This window comes from Melanerpes formicivorus, unplaced genomic scaffold, assembly GCF_026170545.1.
Source record: "Melanerpes formicivorus ecotype bairdi unplaced genomic scaffold, bMelFor1.0.p_v2 SCAF_38, whole genome shotgun sequence".
Taxonomy (NCBI): domain Eukaryota; kingdom Metazoa; phylum Chordata; class Aves; order Piciformes; family Picidae; genus Melanerpes; species Melanerpes formicivorus.
In genome coordinates, this window is record NW_027142390.1 from 1646448 (window position 1) to 1665402 (window position 18955).

Genomic DNA, 18955 nt, shown 5'->3' on the forward strand with positions numbered 1-18955 from the left:
ATCACTTCTCCCTCCCTGCCCTCCCTTCTAAGACTTCTGACATCAAACACAGACCATCCCAACAAGGAGGGGAAGAGAAGCTCAGTTCATGGCCAAGCAGTTCTGGGGAGGGGGATGATAGAACCACAGAGTTGTTTGGGTTGGAAAAGGCTTCTAGGATTGCCTGCAACCAGCAGCCCAGCCCCACCGTGGCCATCAAACCATGGCCCCAAGTGCCATGGCCACAGGGTTCTTGCACACCTCCAGGGATGGGGACTCCACCACCTCCCTGGGCAGCCTGTGCCAATGCCTGGCCACTCTCACAGCACAGAATTTGTTCCTGATCTCCAACCTAGCCCTCACCTGGCACAATTTCAGGCTGTTGCCACTTCTCCTATCACTTGTCACTCTGGAGAAGAGACCAACCCCCACCTCAGTGCAGCCTCCTTTCAGGGAGCTGTAGAGAACAACAAGGTCTCCCCTTAGCCACCCCTGTTGCCTCAGCTGCTCCTCACCACCCCCTGTTCTCCAGACCCTTCACCAGTTTCACTGCCCTTCTCTGGACACTCTCTAACCCCTCAGTGTCCTTCTTGGAGAGAGAGGCCCAAAACTGAACCCAGGATTTGAGGTGTGGCTTTGCCTGTGCAGAGTCCAGGGGGACAATCACATCCCTAGACCTGCTGGCCACACTATTCCTGATCCAAGCCAGGATGCCATTGGCCTTCCTGGCCAGCTGAGCAGAGTGCTGGCTGCCCTGCAGTCACAGCTGCTTTGCAGACCGAGAGAAAGCCCAAGCAACTGCTGGATTGTCCTGCAGTGAGCAGCTTGGCTTCCTGCCCCAGACTCCCTAATTACAGGCTGGCCTGAACAATCCTGTTGTGAGAAACAGCACTCAAACCTCTTAGCAAGCCTTGGGTTTAAGATGCATCTGCTCAAGATGCTTCCTCCTGCAAGCAGGGTGACCTGATTTGAGGCAAAGCATTTGGCTGCAGAACCCAAACAGAGCCTGCAGTCAGCCCGCCGAGGCCGGAGCCTTCGCCGCACCACACCCCTGTAACTCACAGCCCTTCCTCCAGACCACAGCCGCCCAAAGCCCTGCCAGGCCATCCCAGCACATCCCAAAGAATTCCCCAGAGAGACAAATATTTGCTTACTAATAAATCAGGGCAAGCAAAGCCCCAGCAAACACCTCCCTGCCAAACGAAAGCAAAACTGCTGTCGTCTCCCTGCTGCCAGTGAAAATACCCCCCGGGACCCAGCGAAGCGGGGAGAGCACGGAGAGGAAAGTCCCTCCAGATCCAAGATCAGCTCTCTGGCTCCAGTTCAGGACATTTTATTCCAACAGTGCAGAGAAATTATTACAGGGATGTTAACATGCTTGGGCTACCCAGAGAGGCTGCCAGCATCAGCTAATGCAAAACTCCTGTGCTACTTCATGTTTGCGGAAAGACTTTGCCACCCCCGGACCGCTTCTCCTGCCTGGGCTGCTCCACAGCAGCCACACTTGAAGGAGAACTTCTCTGCTCACACAGGCACAGGATTCAGCACAAATGCCAACCCTTCACAAGGGCTTCCACTGCAGAGAATTCAAACCTGACTTTGCCTTCTCTCCCTCCCTCCCCAGCCTCGTTTATTTATTTCCAGTATCACCAATCCCTTGCTTTTCCTCTCCAAGCCTTTCCTGCGTCCTGGCTGCCTGCAGATCCATCACTGGGGGGTGTGAGTGATGGGTATCATTAGTCTTGCATAGCTTAAGGAAATGGCAGCTGAAATCTTTCCTGCTGAACATACTTCACAGTTTGAAAGCAACCCATGAGGAGAATCTGCCAGAGCACCTCAATTGCCTCTTTTCTCTGCAAGCTGTAAAAATCAACTCTGTCCCAAAAGCAGGAGGGCTGGGGACTTCCCACCACTCTTCTCCACAAATAAGACTCCCTGCCATGGGCATCCACACAGCTGCAGCAGCAGGGAAGGCTCCAGATTCTATCCCACCTCACAGAGAATGTTTCACATAACCACAGCATGCCAGGCTGGAAGGGACCCCAAGGATCATCTGCTCCAACCTTTCTCGGTGGTGGTGCAGATGAAGTGAGCTGGCCCAGCACCCTGGCAGGCTGAGTCTTCACACTGTTAAATGAAGGGGACTCCACTGCTTCCCTTGGGACATGATTCCAATGCCAGACTGCCCCATGTCAACCCCTGCAGTACACAACCACCTTTACATGGGAGCAGCAGGAGAATTAGAGTAACACCCCTCATGCTGGGAAGAGCCCTCACATCCTACATGTGCTCCTGCACAGAATCCCAGCATGCTGAGAGTTGGAAGGGACCTCTGGAGATCATCCAGGCCACCCCCCTGCTCCAGCAGGGCACCCACAACAGCTTGCTGGCATTGGAAGCTCTCCACACCAGGAGACTCCACAACCTCTCTGGGCAGCCTGCTCCAGGCCTCCAGCACCCTCACAACAAACAACTTTCTCCTCCTGCTCAGGTGGAATTTCCTGAGCTCCACTCTGTGCCCCTTGCGCTGTCCCTGGGCACCACTGAGCAGAGCCTGGCCCCAGCCTCTTGCTCCCCACAGCTCCTTCAGCTCTTGCTGAGCATTGCTCAGCTCCCCTCTGGGGCTGCTCTGCTGCAGGCTCTCAGCCCCAGGGCTCTCAGCTTTTGCTCCTCACAGAGCTGCTCCAGGCCCTCAGCATCTTTGTAGCCTCCTCTGGACTCACTCCAGCAGCTCCCTGTCTCTTGAACTGGGAAGCCCAGAACTGGACCCTCTAGATGCCCTGTGGCTGGGCACCATGGACAAGACTCTGTCCCCATCCTCTTGTCTCTCACCCTTCAGATAGTGATCAGCACTGAGAAGATCCCCTCTCAAAAGCTAAAACCCTCATTTAATTTGAACTCATTTCACACAGAGGAAAGCAAGAACAGACCTCTCAGAGCCATGGTCCTCTTGTGCCCTACCAGAGCCAGCACAAAACTCCTGGGTCAGCGAAGGGACACAGGAGAGCGAAGGGACACGGGACACTCACCTGGAGCCAGAAGCTCCTAGTGGGGAATGACAGATAGAGTTGTGAGTGTTGGGTTTGGGGGGTTACAATCCCCCCCCAGAAGGGAGCAGATGGCCTGTGAGGCGTGGGAGACTCGGGGGCCTGACCTGCTTTCAGCAGGGAGCCCGATTTGAGCTCCTCCTGGATGTGTGTGAGCCTCCTGCGTGGCAGGAGCATCAATCCCACTTCCTCACCCAGCCGGCCAGCCCTGTGTAGGTGTGAGAAACAAGGAAGTCTGCAGACTCCCCAAAAGAGACAGGGGGGAGAGGAAAAAAGAAAAAGTTAAAGAAAAAAAAAAGGGTGTAAGATCTTCTTGAGAGACAGAGGAATTAAAGCAAAACCATAGCAACAAGTCCATCCACCTACCCAAACCACCCACCCACCACCGGTTTCATTTGCTGACGCACTTCAAAAACAAGCTGGCTCCTACCCGGCTCTGGAAGGTGAGCAAGCCCTGAGAGCTCATTAAATTCCCTTCTCAGCTCCTCGTGTGTGCCTGCAGCTAGTGAGCAAGTGGGATATAAATAGAAGTTATATAACATGGCTTTGTTGATTCCTGTGCTTACCAAAAAGAAAAAAAAAAGGCAGCATGACCTTGTTTTTCTCTGCCTGGCTTGCCTCTGCCTGGCTTGCCTCTGCCTGCTCCTGCAGGACTTCAGCCCTGCCTGGGATCATCTGAAAAGATCAGCTTGGACCTGGATGCCCCAAAGGAGGAGGAGGAATCAATGACTTGCACCCCTGCTTCTTTAGGGGCTCAGGATGCCACCGGAACGCCAAGAGGCTCACAGGATGTCAGGGCTTGGAAGGGATCTCAGGAGATCTCCCAGTCCAACCCCCTGCCAGAGCAGGGCCACAGAATCCAGCAGTGGTCACACAGGAACACATCCAGACAGGGCTCCAAAGGATCACCACAAGAGAGGTTTTGTGGCACCCAACCACCAGCTACCAAGGCTGGAGGAGAGCAGCAGCTGAACCCTGATGGAGAAGCCCTTCTCCTGCTTGTCCACTCCACCAGACAGACAGGCACCTCAAAGCCCCCTTACTGGGGAGACATTCTTGATGGTGAGGAGACACTGGAACAGGAAGGTTGTGGATGTCCCCTCCTTGGAGGTGCTCAGGACCAGGCTGGATGAGACCTCGAGCAAGCTGGGCTGGTGGGAGCTGTCCCTGCCCATGGCTGGGGTTGGAGCTGGGTGAGCTTTAAGGCCCCTCCCAACCCAACCCATTCTGCAGTTCTATGAAAACTGAAGCAAAAAGGCTCCAAGATGCCATGACAGAAGAAACTGATGGCACAAAGAGACTTCAAAGAGTAATATGAGATACAGCTCAAGTGGAAACACTTCATGGTACCCCTGCACTCTCACCTCATCCACCCTGTTCCTGACCTCACCTAATGCATCCTATTGCCCCCCAAGAAAAATGAAATGATCTCTGCCACAGAAGGGTTTGGGTTGGAAGGAAGGCACAAAGGGAGGCATCCACAGCCTCCCTGAGCAACCTGTTCCAGTGTTTCCCTTCCCTCACTCTCAAGAATTTCTTCCTCATCTCCAGCCTAATTCTGCCCTCCTCAAGCTTCATTCCCTCTTGCCCTAGCACTACAAAGCCCTGCAGGAAGTCCCTCCTTGGCCATCTCAAGTCACTCACGTGCTGTGGATCAACAGAGCACTGTGAGATGGGTTTCCTCAGCATCAATTTAATGCTGAGAGCAGGCTCAGCACCTTGCTTTGAAGGCAACTGTGGCACGAAGGTGGCTCTGGGTTTGAAGCAAGATTCATCCTGGAGAGGGCTTTTCCCCAGGACAAGACCAGTGCCCACAGCTGGAGGGGATGGGTGCCACTGGGCCTTTACTCCTTTTGATGTCACCTTCTGAAGGGACATGCTCATCATGCAGGTAGAATACTACTAAATGAGGTGTGTTTGAACCTTGTCAGATGGTGAAAGACAGAGGTGAGCCCCCAGCACATGCCCACAGCTTGCTGGCTTGGGAGCAGGCTCCTGAGCAAAGAATGCTGCCTGCTACAAGCAAAGGGAAGAAATTTTAAGAGACTTGTTTCATCCTCAACCAAAAGCTCTCAAGGTCTCTTGACAACAGCTTAGTGCCCCAGAGGTCCCCTTGCCTCTGAGGCACTTCCCACCACCTGTGGTGGTGTGCTCACAGATCCCTCTGACTGCTGCCAATGTTCTAAGTGGCAAGAAGGAAGAAATTCGTCCCAGGAGGAGAGATTGGCCATTGGGATGGGCTGCCCAGGGAGGTGGTGGAGTCACCATCACTGAAGTGCTTAAAATCAGAACTGGATGAGGCACTTGGTGCCATGGCTTAGTTGGTTAGATGGTGCTGGGTTGGACTTGATGATCCCAAAGGTCTTTTCCAACCTGGCTAATTCTGTATAATCCTATACAATCGTGTAAGCCACAGAATCACAGGATGGGGTGAAAAGGACCTCGTGGGTCCCTTTCAACCTGGTGCAATCTGTGAATCTGGAGTAGTGGGGGCCCCTGGTCTTTATCTCATGCTCAAGTGGAGGGATGAAGAGCAGATCCTCTGTGCAGAAGCAGAAACTCTGTTCAGATGCCTTCACAACTCCCACTTCTTCCCTGATCCATAGTCACCTTCTCTGAGTGCTGCCTCACATCACCTCATCCTTTGTGTCTGCAGCCCACTTGGGGAAGAAGTGTGGATGAAGGAGGGAAGAAGGCACCAAAGTGGTCATGCTTCATCTTACTTCAAGGGTGCTCCTTAAAGAACCACCCAACACTGAAGCCAGCAACCTCCTTGCCCCTTCCCAGGCTGCAAGCACCACGCTGTGCCTGGGGGGAACTCATCAAGAACCCTGGCTTGGGAGAAGATCCCTAATGAACCCAGCAGGCCAAAGTCTCCATGGAGAGGCAGTTATGTAAGGAACTTGACCTGCCACCAACATCCACAGACCAAGGAAACCCAGAAGTGCAGGGAAGTGAGGCAGAGCAAGGGGCACAGCCAGGCCTTGCTTAGCAGATGAGAGCTGAGCAGTGCAGAAGTCCTCAGCAATTCCCTCCTCTATCATTCACTTGCCAAGGTTGCTTTCAGAGCAGAGAACTCACTGTGCTGCAGCACCCAGCTCCCACCCCTCCTGAGGATGTGGGTCCTTGTGCAGCCTGCCCAGCAGCAGCACCTGCCCAGCAAGCTCTGGCACTGCTCACCCCAGCCAGCAGCCCTGGGCACGGGCGCCTCGTGCCAGCCAGCAGCTGCCTGGAGCAGGGCACGCTCGCCCCTCGCTCCAGAGGGAAGCTGGTGGGCACCCCCCAGGGCTGCTGGGTGCAGAAGTGCTGATGCCAGCCCTGCCTGCAGGAGGATGCTGAGGTTACATAAAGGACTGAGGGGGTTTATGTAATCCCCAGCTCGCTCAGCTGCAGCCTCTCTCAAGTTCAGTTGGTGCCCGGTGCTGACCCTGCGGTTCCACCTCGGCTCCTGCCTGCCTCAGCAAGGAGGGCAGGCTGCCCACTGACAGCCACAGCTCCTGCTGAGCAGCAGCAACAAGCTCACTGGGCATGGCCACCAGGCTTTCACCACCATCACTGCAATCAAAGCACCTGACACTGCTAAGAGAATTCCAAAGAACTGAACCCAGACAAGTTTCCATCCAGACAGCTCCCTGTGTGCAAACAGAGTCACAGCATGGAGGGGTTGGAAGGGAGCTCTGGAGATCACCCAGGCCACCCCCTCTGCTAAAGCAGGGCTCCCACAGCACCCTGCCCAGCAGCACAGTGCCCAGGGGGGTTTGGGAGCTCTCCACACCAGGAGACTCCACAACCTCTCTGGGCAGCCTGCTCCAGGCCTCCAGCACCCTCACACCAAACAACTTTCTCCTCCTGCTCAGATGGAGCCTCCTGGGTTGCAGTTTGTTTTCTCAGCTGTTTCTCCTCGTGCCCAGATCGAAAGCCCTCTGTCCTTCCCACAGAACAGTCCATTCCTCACATCCATGTTCACCCTCCAGCAAAACACAGCAGTGTGAGACCCAGTGTGCCACACACCACCAGCTCACCCTCCTTCATACAACAGTTTGGGTTGGAAATAACCTTAAAGCTCACCCAGTTCCAGCCCCCTGCCATGGGCAGGGACAGCTCCCACCAACCCAGCTTGCTCAAAGCCTCATCCAGCCTGGCACTGAAAACCTCCAGGGAGAAGGCAGCCACAGCCTCCCTGGGCAACCTGTGCCAGTGTCTCCCCACCCTCACTCTCAAGAACTTCTTCCTCCTCTCCAGTCTCAGTCTCCCCTCTTCCAGCTCAAAGCCATTGTCTCTCACCCTGGCACTCCCAGCCCTTGTCAAAAGTCCCTCCCCAGCTCTGCTGATAGATTTCCTAAGCCAAACTGGGAGGATTCTCCCTTGCTCTGCCTCTCCCCTACACAAGCTCTCTTCACAACACAATCAGAATCCCTCCTGCCAGTTACTGTCAGGAACATTTCTGGATTTGCTTTTCTGCTCCACTTGGCAACCACCTACTTTGCCTAGGCTGAGTGTTGGCCCTGCACATATCTCCTGCAACAGCAGCCCCCATTCCAGTCATTCCTCCCCAAACACCACAGGGATCTACTCTTCCAACATGGCTGCTGGGGGTTACCTGGCAGCTCCATGTCACAGCCATCACCTGCAAGCTCCTGGGTGCCAGTCCAGTCCCAGCCTCCTGCTTCACTTGGGGCCCAAAGCATCCCCCCTGGGAAAACCTGGTCAAGCAGGGGGGACATTTTCCTTTTGGCTTTCCTGCCAAAAAGCTTTTTTTACATAACCTGTCCCCATCCCTCCAGCTGCCTTGTCAAGAAGTTCTGTAGAGAGAAGCAACTAAGGGCAAAGCTGGGGCAGGGTCTGGAGAGCAGGGCTGGGGAGGAGCAGCTGAGGGAGCTGGGGGTGTTGAGCCTGGAGGAGAGGCTGAGGGGAGACATCACTGCTCTCTACAGCTCCCTGAAAGGAGGCTGCAGTGAGGTGAGGGTTGGGCTCTGCTCCCTTGTGTGAGGTGGTAGGACAAGAGGACATGGTCTGAAATTGTGCCAGGGGAGGGTTAGGTTGGAGATGAGGAAGAATTTCTTTGCTGCAAGAGTGGTCAGGGATCAGCACAGGCTGCCCAGGGAGGTGGGGGAGTCCCCATCCCTGGGGTTGGACTGGATCCTGGAGCTCTTTTCCAACCCAAACCATTCTGTGGTTCTGTGAATCTGCTATGGTTGAAGGAAAGTTCTCTGCACTGACAAACTTCCTTCCTGCTGGCAGGCCACTGGGTTGCTCCAGCACAGAACATCACAGCTGCTCCACAAGATACACTCAGTGAAGTCTCCTCAGCACTCTGCATGCATGAGTGAGAGCTCCTGGGTGTGCCCAGGCCCTCTGAGCTCCCAGCATTAGCTGCAGGCATCCCAAGCCATTTGGTTCTAAAACATTCTGGACTCAGAGCAGCCTACCCCAGAGCCCCCTCCCAGCCCCTCGCTGCTGCATCAGCAGGTCCACCCTCCCCCCCCCAAGTCACTGCTGGCTGCACAGAGGGTTCCCTGAAGGTAAAGACAACCACCAAGCACTGGTTCCTGAGTGGGAAAGGATGGGGAATGCTCTGGTTTGTGGAAGTAACATCTAGAAGGGCAAGAGTGGAGAGCAGAAGCTGGCAGGGCCATATGGCATGGATGGGAAAGCGTCACCCCAGTAGCATCCTGTGCCAACAGCTCAGGCCCCACCACACTCCTCTCTCTCTTTCTGGTCAAACAGCTCCCTTTTGGATGAAACAGATGTCTCTGGAGATGGATCTCAGATTTATTTCCCTGTTTGCTCTGGCCAGCTGAGCTAAAGAATCCTCTCCCAGCAGGGCCTGGCACCCAGCAGGCAGTGCCTCTCCTCAGGCCATTAGCACAAGCAAAGGAACTCTCCGCATCAGGCTGCTGCAGAATTTGTTCTCCCTTCCAGCCTGACAGTCTGAGGTTACCTGAGGCTCCCTGAGAGCTGGGGAGATGAGAGCTCAGCATCCTTTACATTGGAGAGGAGCAGGAGATTGAAAGGAGTGAGTCTCCCCAAGGAATGTTAATCCTGTCCTTGCAGTCTAAGGTGAGATGGGATTGTCAACACTCAACTCCCACTTGGTCTTCTGCAAAGAAGTTTCACTCCAGAGCATATCCACAGGGTAACAAAAAAAAAAGGGGGGGGTGTACTGGTTGTAAAGAGTGTGGGGAAGCCCCAAAATGTTCCCTCTCCTCTCCAAGGAACACAAGAGGTGCTGCTGCAGATCTAGTGCATGGCTTAGCACAGAACTCCAGGTTGGAAGGGCCCCCAAGGATCACCTGGTTCAACCTTTCATTTATCCATAATGATCACATAGTCAGGACTCACCCTCACACTAGACAGATCTCACCATGACTAGTGGTCATGGAGGTGCTGGGGAGGAGGTTGAAGTTGATGATCTTAGAGGTCTTTCCCAACCTTAATGATTCTATGCACTGCTGCCCAGGAGACAGAGCTGCTCTTCTGCACACCTCTGCCAGGGTTCCAGCCAGACCTTTCCTGGGGGATCCAATCTGTTCCCACTAGCAGGCTGCTTCTCCATCACATCACCCATCCTGGGAGCAGGGGACCCCATGTATAAGATTCTCTGAATTCTCTTTGCCAAGGCTCTTCTGAAAATGCTAAGGTGTTTGGAGTCCTTCAGTGTTCTTGAGCAGCCTCCTTGAGAGGTGTCCCTGCCCACGGCAGGGAGGTTGGAGCAGACGCTCTCTAAGGTCCCTTCCAACCTGAGCCATCCCAGGATTGCAGGATTCTAGGCTGCAGCATCACATCCTAAGCCTAAATCTGTGGCCATCTCCCAACATTTGGGTTTATCACTTCTCCAAGGGAAAGGAACACCCTGCAAGCCCAACCTTCTCCACTGAGTCACCAATTTGTGTGTTCAGCCACAAAACACTTCAGTGAGGACAGGAAAGGGACAACACTCTCTGGAACAGCTACACACAACAGCCACTGCCCAGGACAGAACCAGGCTGCCTGCAGACAGATGTTGTGCAAAGCCAAAAGAAAAAGCTAGGAGATGCTCAAGAAGCTTTTTTGCATGCTTGGTTTGCCGTAACCAGGTTTTCTATTCAATAACCTTTACTTTCAGGACAACAGCAGAGGTCTGGAGCTGACTGCTGGTTTGAATTCCAGCCTGAAATCCCAGCCCAGTCCCTGGGCACGTTGCAGTTGCTCAACCTTGCTCACAGGAGCAGTCCCATAACTCACGCCACAAAGCTGTTTTGTTATCCATTCCTCTATCCTGCCCTGGGAAGCAGCTCAATTACCCAGTGCCCAGCAAACATTTCATGAGCTCACTTTTGCATGGCAGACACCGATGTTTCCCTTAATTACAGGTCAAAGACCAGTTAGTCACTTCCCCTCCCACCTCCTCAAGCTTCCTGGATTTCACAACAACATTTCCCTTCCCGACATGTTTTCAGTTAGAAGCCTGAAGTTTTCCATTTCCCTACCTGTATTGTGGTGTTGCCACCTTCCAGAAGGGCAATGGCTAGCAGGATGCTCTCGTGGAAGACTCTGTCACTGGTGGCATTCATGATGAGATCTATGACCAGGTTGGAGGCACCTTCTTTATCCAGGTGACACTGGACATCTGCCAAGCTCATCTCACCTCGGCTCATCGAACTCGATCCGGAGCTGCCTCCTAGAAAGGTGATGATGAGAAACAGGCTGAGATTCCAACCTCACCACCCTCTGGGGAGGGCACCTCTCTTCTGGTTTAAATTATCAGCCTAGCCTGGATGATGTGCAGATGCTCAGGAACAGTGAGGACCAGCGAGCTTGTAGCTTTGAGCACATCTTGGGCTCGTTGTAAGGTGGACACCTTAACGTGGCTTTAAGATGTGGAAGCCTACAGGAGGTGGTGTCCTGGGGGAGGACAGCTTGAGCTGGCAGGGGGGAATGGTCACTGCCACTGCTGCCTTCAGCAGCAGCTGAAAGTGGAAAGAAGGCTGGGGGATGGCAGAGTCTCCATCACTTGAGATTTTCAAGGCACAGTGGGGCAGGCTGTTGGATGACCTCATCCATGGCTCCTTTGCCACGAAAGGCTGGGCCAAGTGGATCTTTGTATAGGTTCCCTTCCAGCCTGGAGTGTTGTGTGATTGGAAGAGGATTCTGGAAACAGCAAGGACTCAGGGACACAAAAAGAGGCAAAGGTTCTGCAGGACCAGAGAGGGGACAGAGAAGAGACGAGATCCAGAGGGCGGCAAAGCCGAGGCTACGCTTTGTGGAAGTAAGAGACTGGTGAACACCATGGAGGAACAGACCAAGCAAGAGAAGCAACCAAGGGCTTGTGGAAGAGGCAGGAAGAACTGAAGCAGAATGCTCTAGAAAGCAGAAGGAATATGGCAGCAGGCAGCACAGCACAAGGACTAATGAAAGAGACATCAGCTTGGCAAAAGAGAGAGGGCAAGTGGGGTCCTGGGGGTGGGGGGTGCTGGTTTCTGATCAGGTCTGCCTTCAACAGCATCACCCCACACTAGCTTTGCTCTGAAGAGGCAGAACCCAGCTGAACTGGGGTTTGACAAAAGGTGCTGGACATGACTGCTTTAGGAAGGGTCTCAAATTCAATACACTGCACTTGGACTTCAGGTTGTTGCTCATTCTACTCCCCAACCTCTCTGGAACACAACCAAACCTCAGATAGGGCTTGTTGCAGATATGGTCAATAACCTGCCATCCTTTTTTCCCTCCGTTTCCCAGCTATTACTGCAAATACTGAAGTCAATCAGGTTCTCAAAATGATGGCCCCTGAAAGCAGAGTCACTCAACTCCAGCCAACTCAGGACAGCCTCTGGAAAGAACAACCAGCTCTGCCTGCTCGGTTTCAAAGCACCCAGAAGAGCAAAGCTCTCATCCACACGAGGGGGAAAAAGCAGTCGACTAAAAGGTTTAGAGTCAGGACAGCAAAACTGCTCTCAGCCTAGAGTGGAGTCCCTCAAGGAGAGCTGAAACACACTGGGAGTATCTACAGCCAGGAGCAACATGCAAGCAGGATTTGTCCCCATCCAGGGGAGAGCGTTTCGGAGGACAGAACAGCGGGACGGGGTGGTGGGAAAAGCCCTGCTCCACCTGTAAGAGACCAGGTTGTCAGGCAGACAGCATCTGGCAGGGGAGGTGACACAAAGCAGAGGTGAGCAGGGGCACATCCTACCTCCTGCCCCAGCTTTGCTGGCTCCTCCAGCAGCCAAGGGGCCATTGCCGAAGGTGGTGAGGCTCTCCCTCCGTCCCGCCGGGCGCACGTTGCCGTAATAACGGTTGACCAAGACTTGCCTGAGTGCCTCACCCTTGGTTCAAAGAGGAGAATGAAATCAGGATGTGAGCTTCAGCAAGAAACAAATCACTAACACTGAGTAGCGAGGGGGTTGCTGTTACCTGTCTGCTTGGAACGAGGGAGGGGGAAGCGAAGCCCTGGAGACATGGAGAGCCCCCCACTGATGTGTGCTTGGGCAGAACGGGACACCCAGGGGGGTCCTCACAGAGCTCAAATAAGATTCTGGGTCTCAGGAACAGCTACAGTTCAGTTTGTGTGTAAGTGTAGGCAGGTTTTAGTCTCAAAGAGGCTGGGTTTTTTTAATTAAGATCTATTTGTCTTGGCCTAAAATGTGAAAAGTGTTAAAAAGAAGAGGGGAGATTGAGACTGGGGATTAGGAAGAAATTCTTGGCAGTGAGGGTGGGGAGACACTGCAACAGGTTGCCCAGGGAGGCTGTGGATGCCCCCTGCCTGGAAATGTTAGATGAGGCCTCCAGCAACCTGGGCTGGTGGGAGGTGTCCCTGCCCAGGACAGGGGGTTGGAGCTGAATGAGCTTTAAGGTTCCTTCCAACCCCTTCTGTGGGTCTATGAAAGCTGCATCTGCACAGCACCAACATAAAACGAGGAAGAGGATTAAAGACAGAGCAATCCACCTTCCCACCCCTACCCTCTTCTGCCCGCTCAGGGCTCCAGGCTCTGCTCTTCCCTCCCCTCCACCAGCAGCCGCCGCGCTCCGCCGCCGCCAGCCGCCGAGGGAGCGGAAACCCGAGAGCTCCCCGCTGCATCCCAGCCCTTTGTTCCCAACATCCCTGCTGGCAGCTGCCGCTCACGCCAGCAGTCAGCATCCCAGCACATGAGCCTGCAGACACCGCAGGACACAGGTCCTCAGATAACCCCCAGCGCCCAGCTGGGGAGCAGCCAGCACGGCCCCGCCGCGCATGTGCCGCTGCCAGCGGCCACCTCCCGGGAGCACGGGAGCTGCTCCCACCCCGACGGGAATTCCCACCGCCCAGGCACACGGACTCCACGGCGGGATTAACACCTTTGTTGCTGTCCTTCTTAACGAAGTGCTTTGGCAGAAAGAAAACCGGGGGTGATGTTAAATGGGAGCTCCCAACGGCAGCGTGCTGAGCTGACCTGGAGGCAGTGGGGGGCAGAAAGGGGTCTCCTAGGGAGTCAAACCCCCAACCCCCAAAGTAATAGTAATGCTGAGGATAAAAGACATCAATCTACCCAGGAATAATGACATATTAAAAAGCAGAATCACCCAAAGCAATCTTGTTGCTCTCCACTGTCAACCCAAGCTGCTCTCCACAAGAGCCTGATGCTGATTTCCAGCTGTATTTCCAATTGAATTACTCTGCCCATGGCATCCAAATGTCACTAGTTAGGAGGTTTCCTGTATTAGCTGTCATGCAAGGGAAGCCTGGACCTTTTAAACTTTCACCAAAGGTCTTTAAGACACAAATAAGGGAAATGGAACACCACAAGAGTGCATTAATTGCCTCCTACCAGTCTGCAGCACCACCATGGCCACGCTGCTTTTCATAGGAAGCTGGCATGAGAGGCAGCTCAGAGCAACTCCTTGCATCCCAATGTGCTAGAAGGACAAAATCCTGCCTGGAAAGGAAGAGTTCTCTACCACATTTCAGAGAGCACTTCCAAATGGAGAAGGCCTGCAGCTGGTCAGGGATCACAGGGCTGGTTTAACACCAGGGCTCCCAGCAATGCTTCTTGTCAGAACTGAGTGGATGCAAACCTGTCCCTATAGATTGTTGGTGTGGAAGCTGCAGCACAGGAGCTGCATTCTACGGAGTCAGAGGGAGCCAGGGGCATGCAGCAAGGAGATGAGATGTAAAATAAAGAGAGCTTTCCAAGCAGCTGCTTCCTAAGGTCCCCAACAACAGGAACAAAAGAAGGTGGCAAGGCAGGCTGCTCTGGAAGCAGCAGCAGCAGCGGATGAGCACTTCCCCAGGGGCATACGCTTCCCATCACCACCTGGACCGAGTGCTGAACACGTAGGAGAGGCAGGAGACTCAACTCTACAGCTTAGCAAAGTCTTCTCCCAGAGGAGCTGCTCTGAGTGGCAGTGACACCAGTGTTTAGTACACGATGTGGTGGTGATTCAGCCACCGTGCTGCTCAGTCTGGCAGCTAAGGAGGGCTGCATGACAGAACAAGGCCAAGCCAGGCAAAAAAAACCACCAACCCCTTTGCATCTTCCTTCTACAGGTGTAGATTAGACAGGCAGCTTGATAGCCACGAGCCCCAGGCCAAAAAAGCAAGTTACAATGGGGTTCTCACATCACCTCTTGCCTCCCTCACATCATAGAGAGAGGGAAGAAATGTTCTGCATGGAAGGCGGAGAGAGCCTGGCCCAGGCTGTGCAGAGAGGGGGGAGATGCTCATCCCTGGAGCCACTGCAGGTCAGGTTGTCTGGGGCACTGAATCACCTGCTCTAGTGGGGGTTGTCCCTGCTGACCGCAGGGGAGGATGGTCTGGAAGACCATTAAAGGTCCTTTCCCATCCAAACCAGTCTGTGGTTCTGTTCTGTGATCCTCTCCCACTGACTGGCAGCTGTCACAGGGACTGGCTTGTAAACCCAGTGCTGTTCAGCACTTCTACAAGGCCAACAACACACCCCCAAGAGCAGGAGCTGCTGAACTGCACCTCCTCCTCAGTTCAGAAGGATACCTACAGCTCCTGGAGCTTCCCCTAGACTTTCCTTCTGGTCCGTTGTGGAGCTGAAAGCACCTTGTAGTCCAAGATCAAAATCATTGGGGTGAGCAGGGAGACTGGGAGGTGCTGCTCTGAGGACAGAGCTCTGGCTGCCTAGAGGAGCTGTGGATCCCACAGAGGGCTAGCAACTAGAAAACAGCAGTGGGATGGCAACATTGAACACTTGCTGTTTCTAGTCTGGGAGTGTTCTGATCCACGGCTCTGGAGCTTTGGCAATCCACCTTCACCAGCACTTCCAGTTCTAGCCAGGAAGGAAAACTTAGTTTCCTATAAACTGATTCACTGTGTTAGCTAAGGAATGTGAGGAGGAAAGGAGAGGGGGAAAAAAAAAGTAAAGTGGTATTTAAGCAATGTTATAATTAATTCAGCTGCAATGCTTGGCTCCAGACCAGTTCTTTAACCATCCTGTTGCTGTTGTACACCACTCTGATGGGTACAGTATGCAAACAAATATCAGATGTTTGGTGGCAAGCAGAAAAATCAAATATGCTACAGAGGGGGGGATAAAGTAACACCCAACCAACCCAACAGATTTTGGGTTCATCTGCATCCACCAGCAAGGTAAACTCAGAGGAGCAGACAGAACTGGTGTGCACGTCCCAGTCGAGCAGATGCAGCACCCAACTCTGCTCAAGGGGCATCACTACCCTGTGAGCAGCTCTGAAACTGAGAAGCTCTGATAATGTGCAAGACTGAAGCAGCTTCTGACTTGCTGCTTTTCTGTTCCCAGCTACAAGAGCCTGAGAAATGGAGAAATGCATCATCACTCTTGATGCTGCAGCTTGGCTCCTGCTGAAGGAGGTGAGCCCAAAGCAGACAAATTCCACAAGCTCTGCTTAACCTCCCTTCAAAATTGTGTGCTCACCACCAAAGGGGAGTGCTTGGAAAGGGTCACCAGACCAGACCAGGGTCTGAGGTTTACTTGGGAGCAGCCAAGCCCTTGCCCCTCCCACTGAATCCAAGAGGAGGTGCTCCAGCACCCCATTTGGGGAGCATGGCTGATCATTTCAGATGCCCCACTCCATCCAAGAGGAGGTGCCCCAGCACCCCATTTGGGGAGCATGGCTGATCATTTCAGATGCCCCACTCCATCCAAGAGGAGGTGCCCCAGCACCCCATTTGGGGAGCATGGCTGATCATTTCAGATGCCCCACTCCATCCAAGAGGAGGTGCCCCAGCACCCTGTTTTGGAAGGGTGGTGATCATCTCAGATGCCCCACTCAATCCAGGAGGAGGTGCCCCAGCACCCTGTTTTGGAAGGGTGGTGATCATCTCAGATGTTCCAAGAGACCAACAGCAAGCCATTGGCCACAGAAGTTTCTCACATGACTTCACTGTGTAAAAGGAAAAGGATTAGTGCTGAACATGCTTGACTGCTGTACATACCCTTCTATGATCCTCCAGTTGCCTCTGGGGTAGACTTTGATCAAGCTCCTGCTGCACGTGCAGAGATTTCATTGTGAGGCAGAACAACACTACAGAGACACTAACATCTTGGCACTGATGGACAATATTAAGGGAGGTCACAACTGGAAGGCACAGGGGAGGATGAGGACGACCAAGTGACAAGCTCTCTGAGAGGAAGATGTGCCCTGCAGGAGCTCTGGCAGCACTTCCCCAGCCGGCTGGGCAGCCCCCCCGGCATGCACCTGCACCCACACGCTCCCAGGGACTGCAGGGGAGACATCTGTCTGAGGGGAGCTAGGAGGGCACAGGAGCTGAGAGCTCCAACCATGCATGCCCATGCTGACACGTACACAGACACACACCGACACCCCAGCCACTCCTGCTGCAGGTACTTCAAGGGATCTGACTGTGGTCAGCGAAGCTCTTTTGAGACTGGAGGGCCTCTGACAAAGCCTGGGGGATTTCCCCTTCCAGTGCCATGGGCTCCAGTGACTGACTGAACAAAGGCCCTTGGCACATGCCCATTTCCAAATCAAATCTTGTTGATTTCAGATATCAGCTACAGGAAGCAAGTTTTCAGGAGTGGATCTTCCACTTTGTGCTGCTGCTTTAAAGCCTCCTGAAGACATTTAGGAACATCCACTCCAAACCAAGAGCCATCTCCCAAACATCTCAAAGTCATTCTGTGACCACTCAGACTTTCAGGTTACATGGAAGCACTGCTCCACACACACACCCCACCCCCAACAGCTTACAAATACAAGGTCTAAACTACCACAGACTGGAGGCTTTCCAGTTCAGATTTCTATAGCTCAGAACATCACTCTCCTACATCTGTGTGGTTTCAGCTGGGTCTGCCCTGATACAGCACCCAGCTGCACCACCTCCCAGGGCCTCCCCTGGATGTCCCACTCAGCTGGAAACAATTTGAAGGTTCAGAAGTTCTTAGATCTTCACTTTGGCAAAGAGTCTGCCTCATGTGAGCTGCTGCTGGGCTACCCCATGAAGGGAAGGTGCCTACATACCCAGTCCCCTACAGAGAGGGCAACCTTGAGGATGTGGTGCCCACCCAGGCTTGGTGGGTACCCCATTCCTAGCTGCATTCACAGCCAGGTTGGTTGGGACTTTGAGCAGCTTGGTCTGGTGGAAGGTTCCCATGGCAAGGTGTTGGGCTTGGATGACCTTTAAGGTCACTTCCAACCCAAACCAACCTATGATTTTAAAAGGGACATCGAGCTGCTGTGGGCTTGAGCAGCCCTGTGAGGCCTTGAGCAGCTGAGTCCTGTTGAGAGGTGCCCCAGCTCACAGCAGGGAGGTTGGAGTAGATGATCTCCAAGGTCCCTTCCAACCTAAGGCATTCTAGGATTCCCCTAATTCATTCTGGCACCTCCATTTCCATACCAAAGTTTTGAAGTGAGGTGAAGGGAGACCCCAGCTGTGTATCAGGAGGCAGAGAAGTGAAGTCTCATTTGGCCAGTGCAGGGGGATTTGAGAGGAGACTTCCCGAGCACTGCCTCTCTTCAAAGCTGAAGGGGAACGGCTGCCAAGACCTGCACTAACTTGACCTGGTTCCAACACTTGTCTTTTGGCTTCCTTTCTCCAGGCACACTCCTCTGGGCCTGCTTTTCCAGGCTTTTCCCACATTCCCAGCCTGGTGTTGGATTGGATGAAACCACCTCGAGAAGTCGCTTTGCTTGTCGGCATCTAGCACCACGCAGGAACAACACATGTCACAAGGTGGGGGGGAAGGGGGGAGGAGATGGGTGGGTTTGAACCAACAAGACACTTCAACTACTCCAGAAAGCCACCAATATTTGCCTGCTGGACAAATATAGGTGGGTGACACACACCTCTACAGGGCTTTCCGTTTCAGGAGGCTGCGGCAGCTGGTTGAAAGCAAAATGCAGAGAAATTAGTCACCCGCCAGGGACCCCTCACCCCAACAGCAACCCAGGGGCAGCACCTCAGGGAAAGGAGCTAAGCAAAGCACTCTCCACTCCAGCTGAATCATCACCAACTAATTACAGCCCCAATTAGTGTTTACACCCTCCTGACCCCAGAGTGAGAGTGGAGCAGGCGCCCTTTGAACGTCCCAAAGTGACTCTGCATCAAGGCAGGAGGCACAAGCGATGCTGCTTGCACCAGCAGGGAGGGGAGGGGAGAGGAAGGCAGTGCTGCATGTCACAGCAGCCTTACAATGTTGGGTTTAAAAAGGACAACACACACCAAACCAACCCATACTTCTGGTGGCTTCTCATCCATCAGCACATTTGCCTTGAGATAAAAGCCAGAGCAGCAAACATGAGCAATGAAACAAGAGGCTGAAGGGTGACAGCTTCCCAGATTGAGAATGAAGATGAGCAGCTCGGATCTAGCAGAGCTCAGACACACAACAGAGAGCTACACACTCACATGGAGCTGCCTGCTTCCTCCTGGGCAAAGTGATTGAACCTCCCAGCAACAGACACCAAGGCATACTCTGACAGTACAGCAATACCACAGCAGCTGGCCACTG

At 53.6% G+C, this 18955-nt stretch overlaps 1 protein-coding gene across 14 annotated transcripts in view; it reads right to left on the reverse strand.

The window, feature by feature from the left end:
- ITPR1 (inositol 1,4,5-trisphosphate receptor type 1) overlaps nt 1-18955 on the reverse strand; it is a 204123-nt gene that overhangs the window by 60171 nt on the left and 124997 nt on the right. For 7 of the 14 annotated variants that reach the window (XM_068157768.1, XM_068157769.1, XM_068157763.1 and 4 more), the window contains 4 exons: nt 18291-18326; nt 16420-16470; nt 12196-12328; nt 10496-10686 (listed from right to left, as the gene is read on the reverse strand). In XM_068157768.1, coding sequence (XP_068013869.1) covers nt 10496-10686; nt 12196-12328; nt 16420-16470; nt 18291-18326 — 411 coding nt within the window. The remainder of the gene's footprint in view (nt 1-10495; nt 10687-12195; nt 12329-16419; nt 16471-18290; nt 18327-18955) is intronic. The other 7 variants (XM_068157764.1, XM_068157762.1, XM_068157772.1 and 4 more) reach the window with 2 other exon arrangements.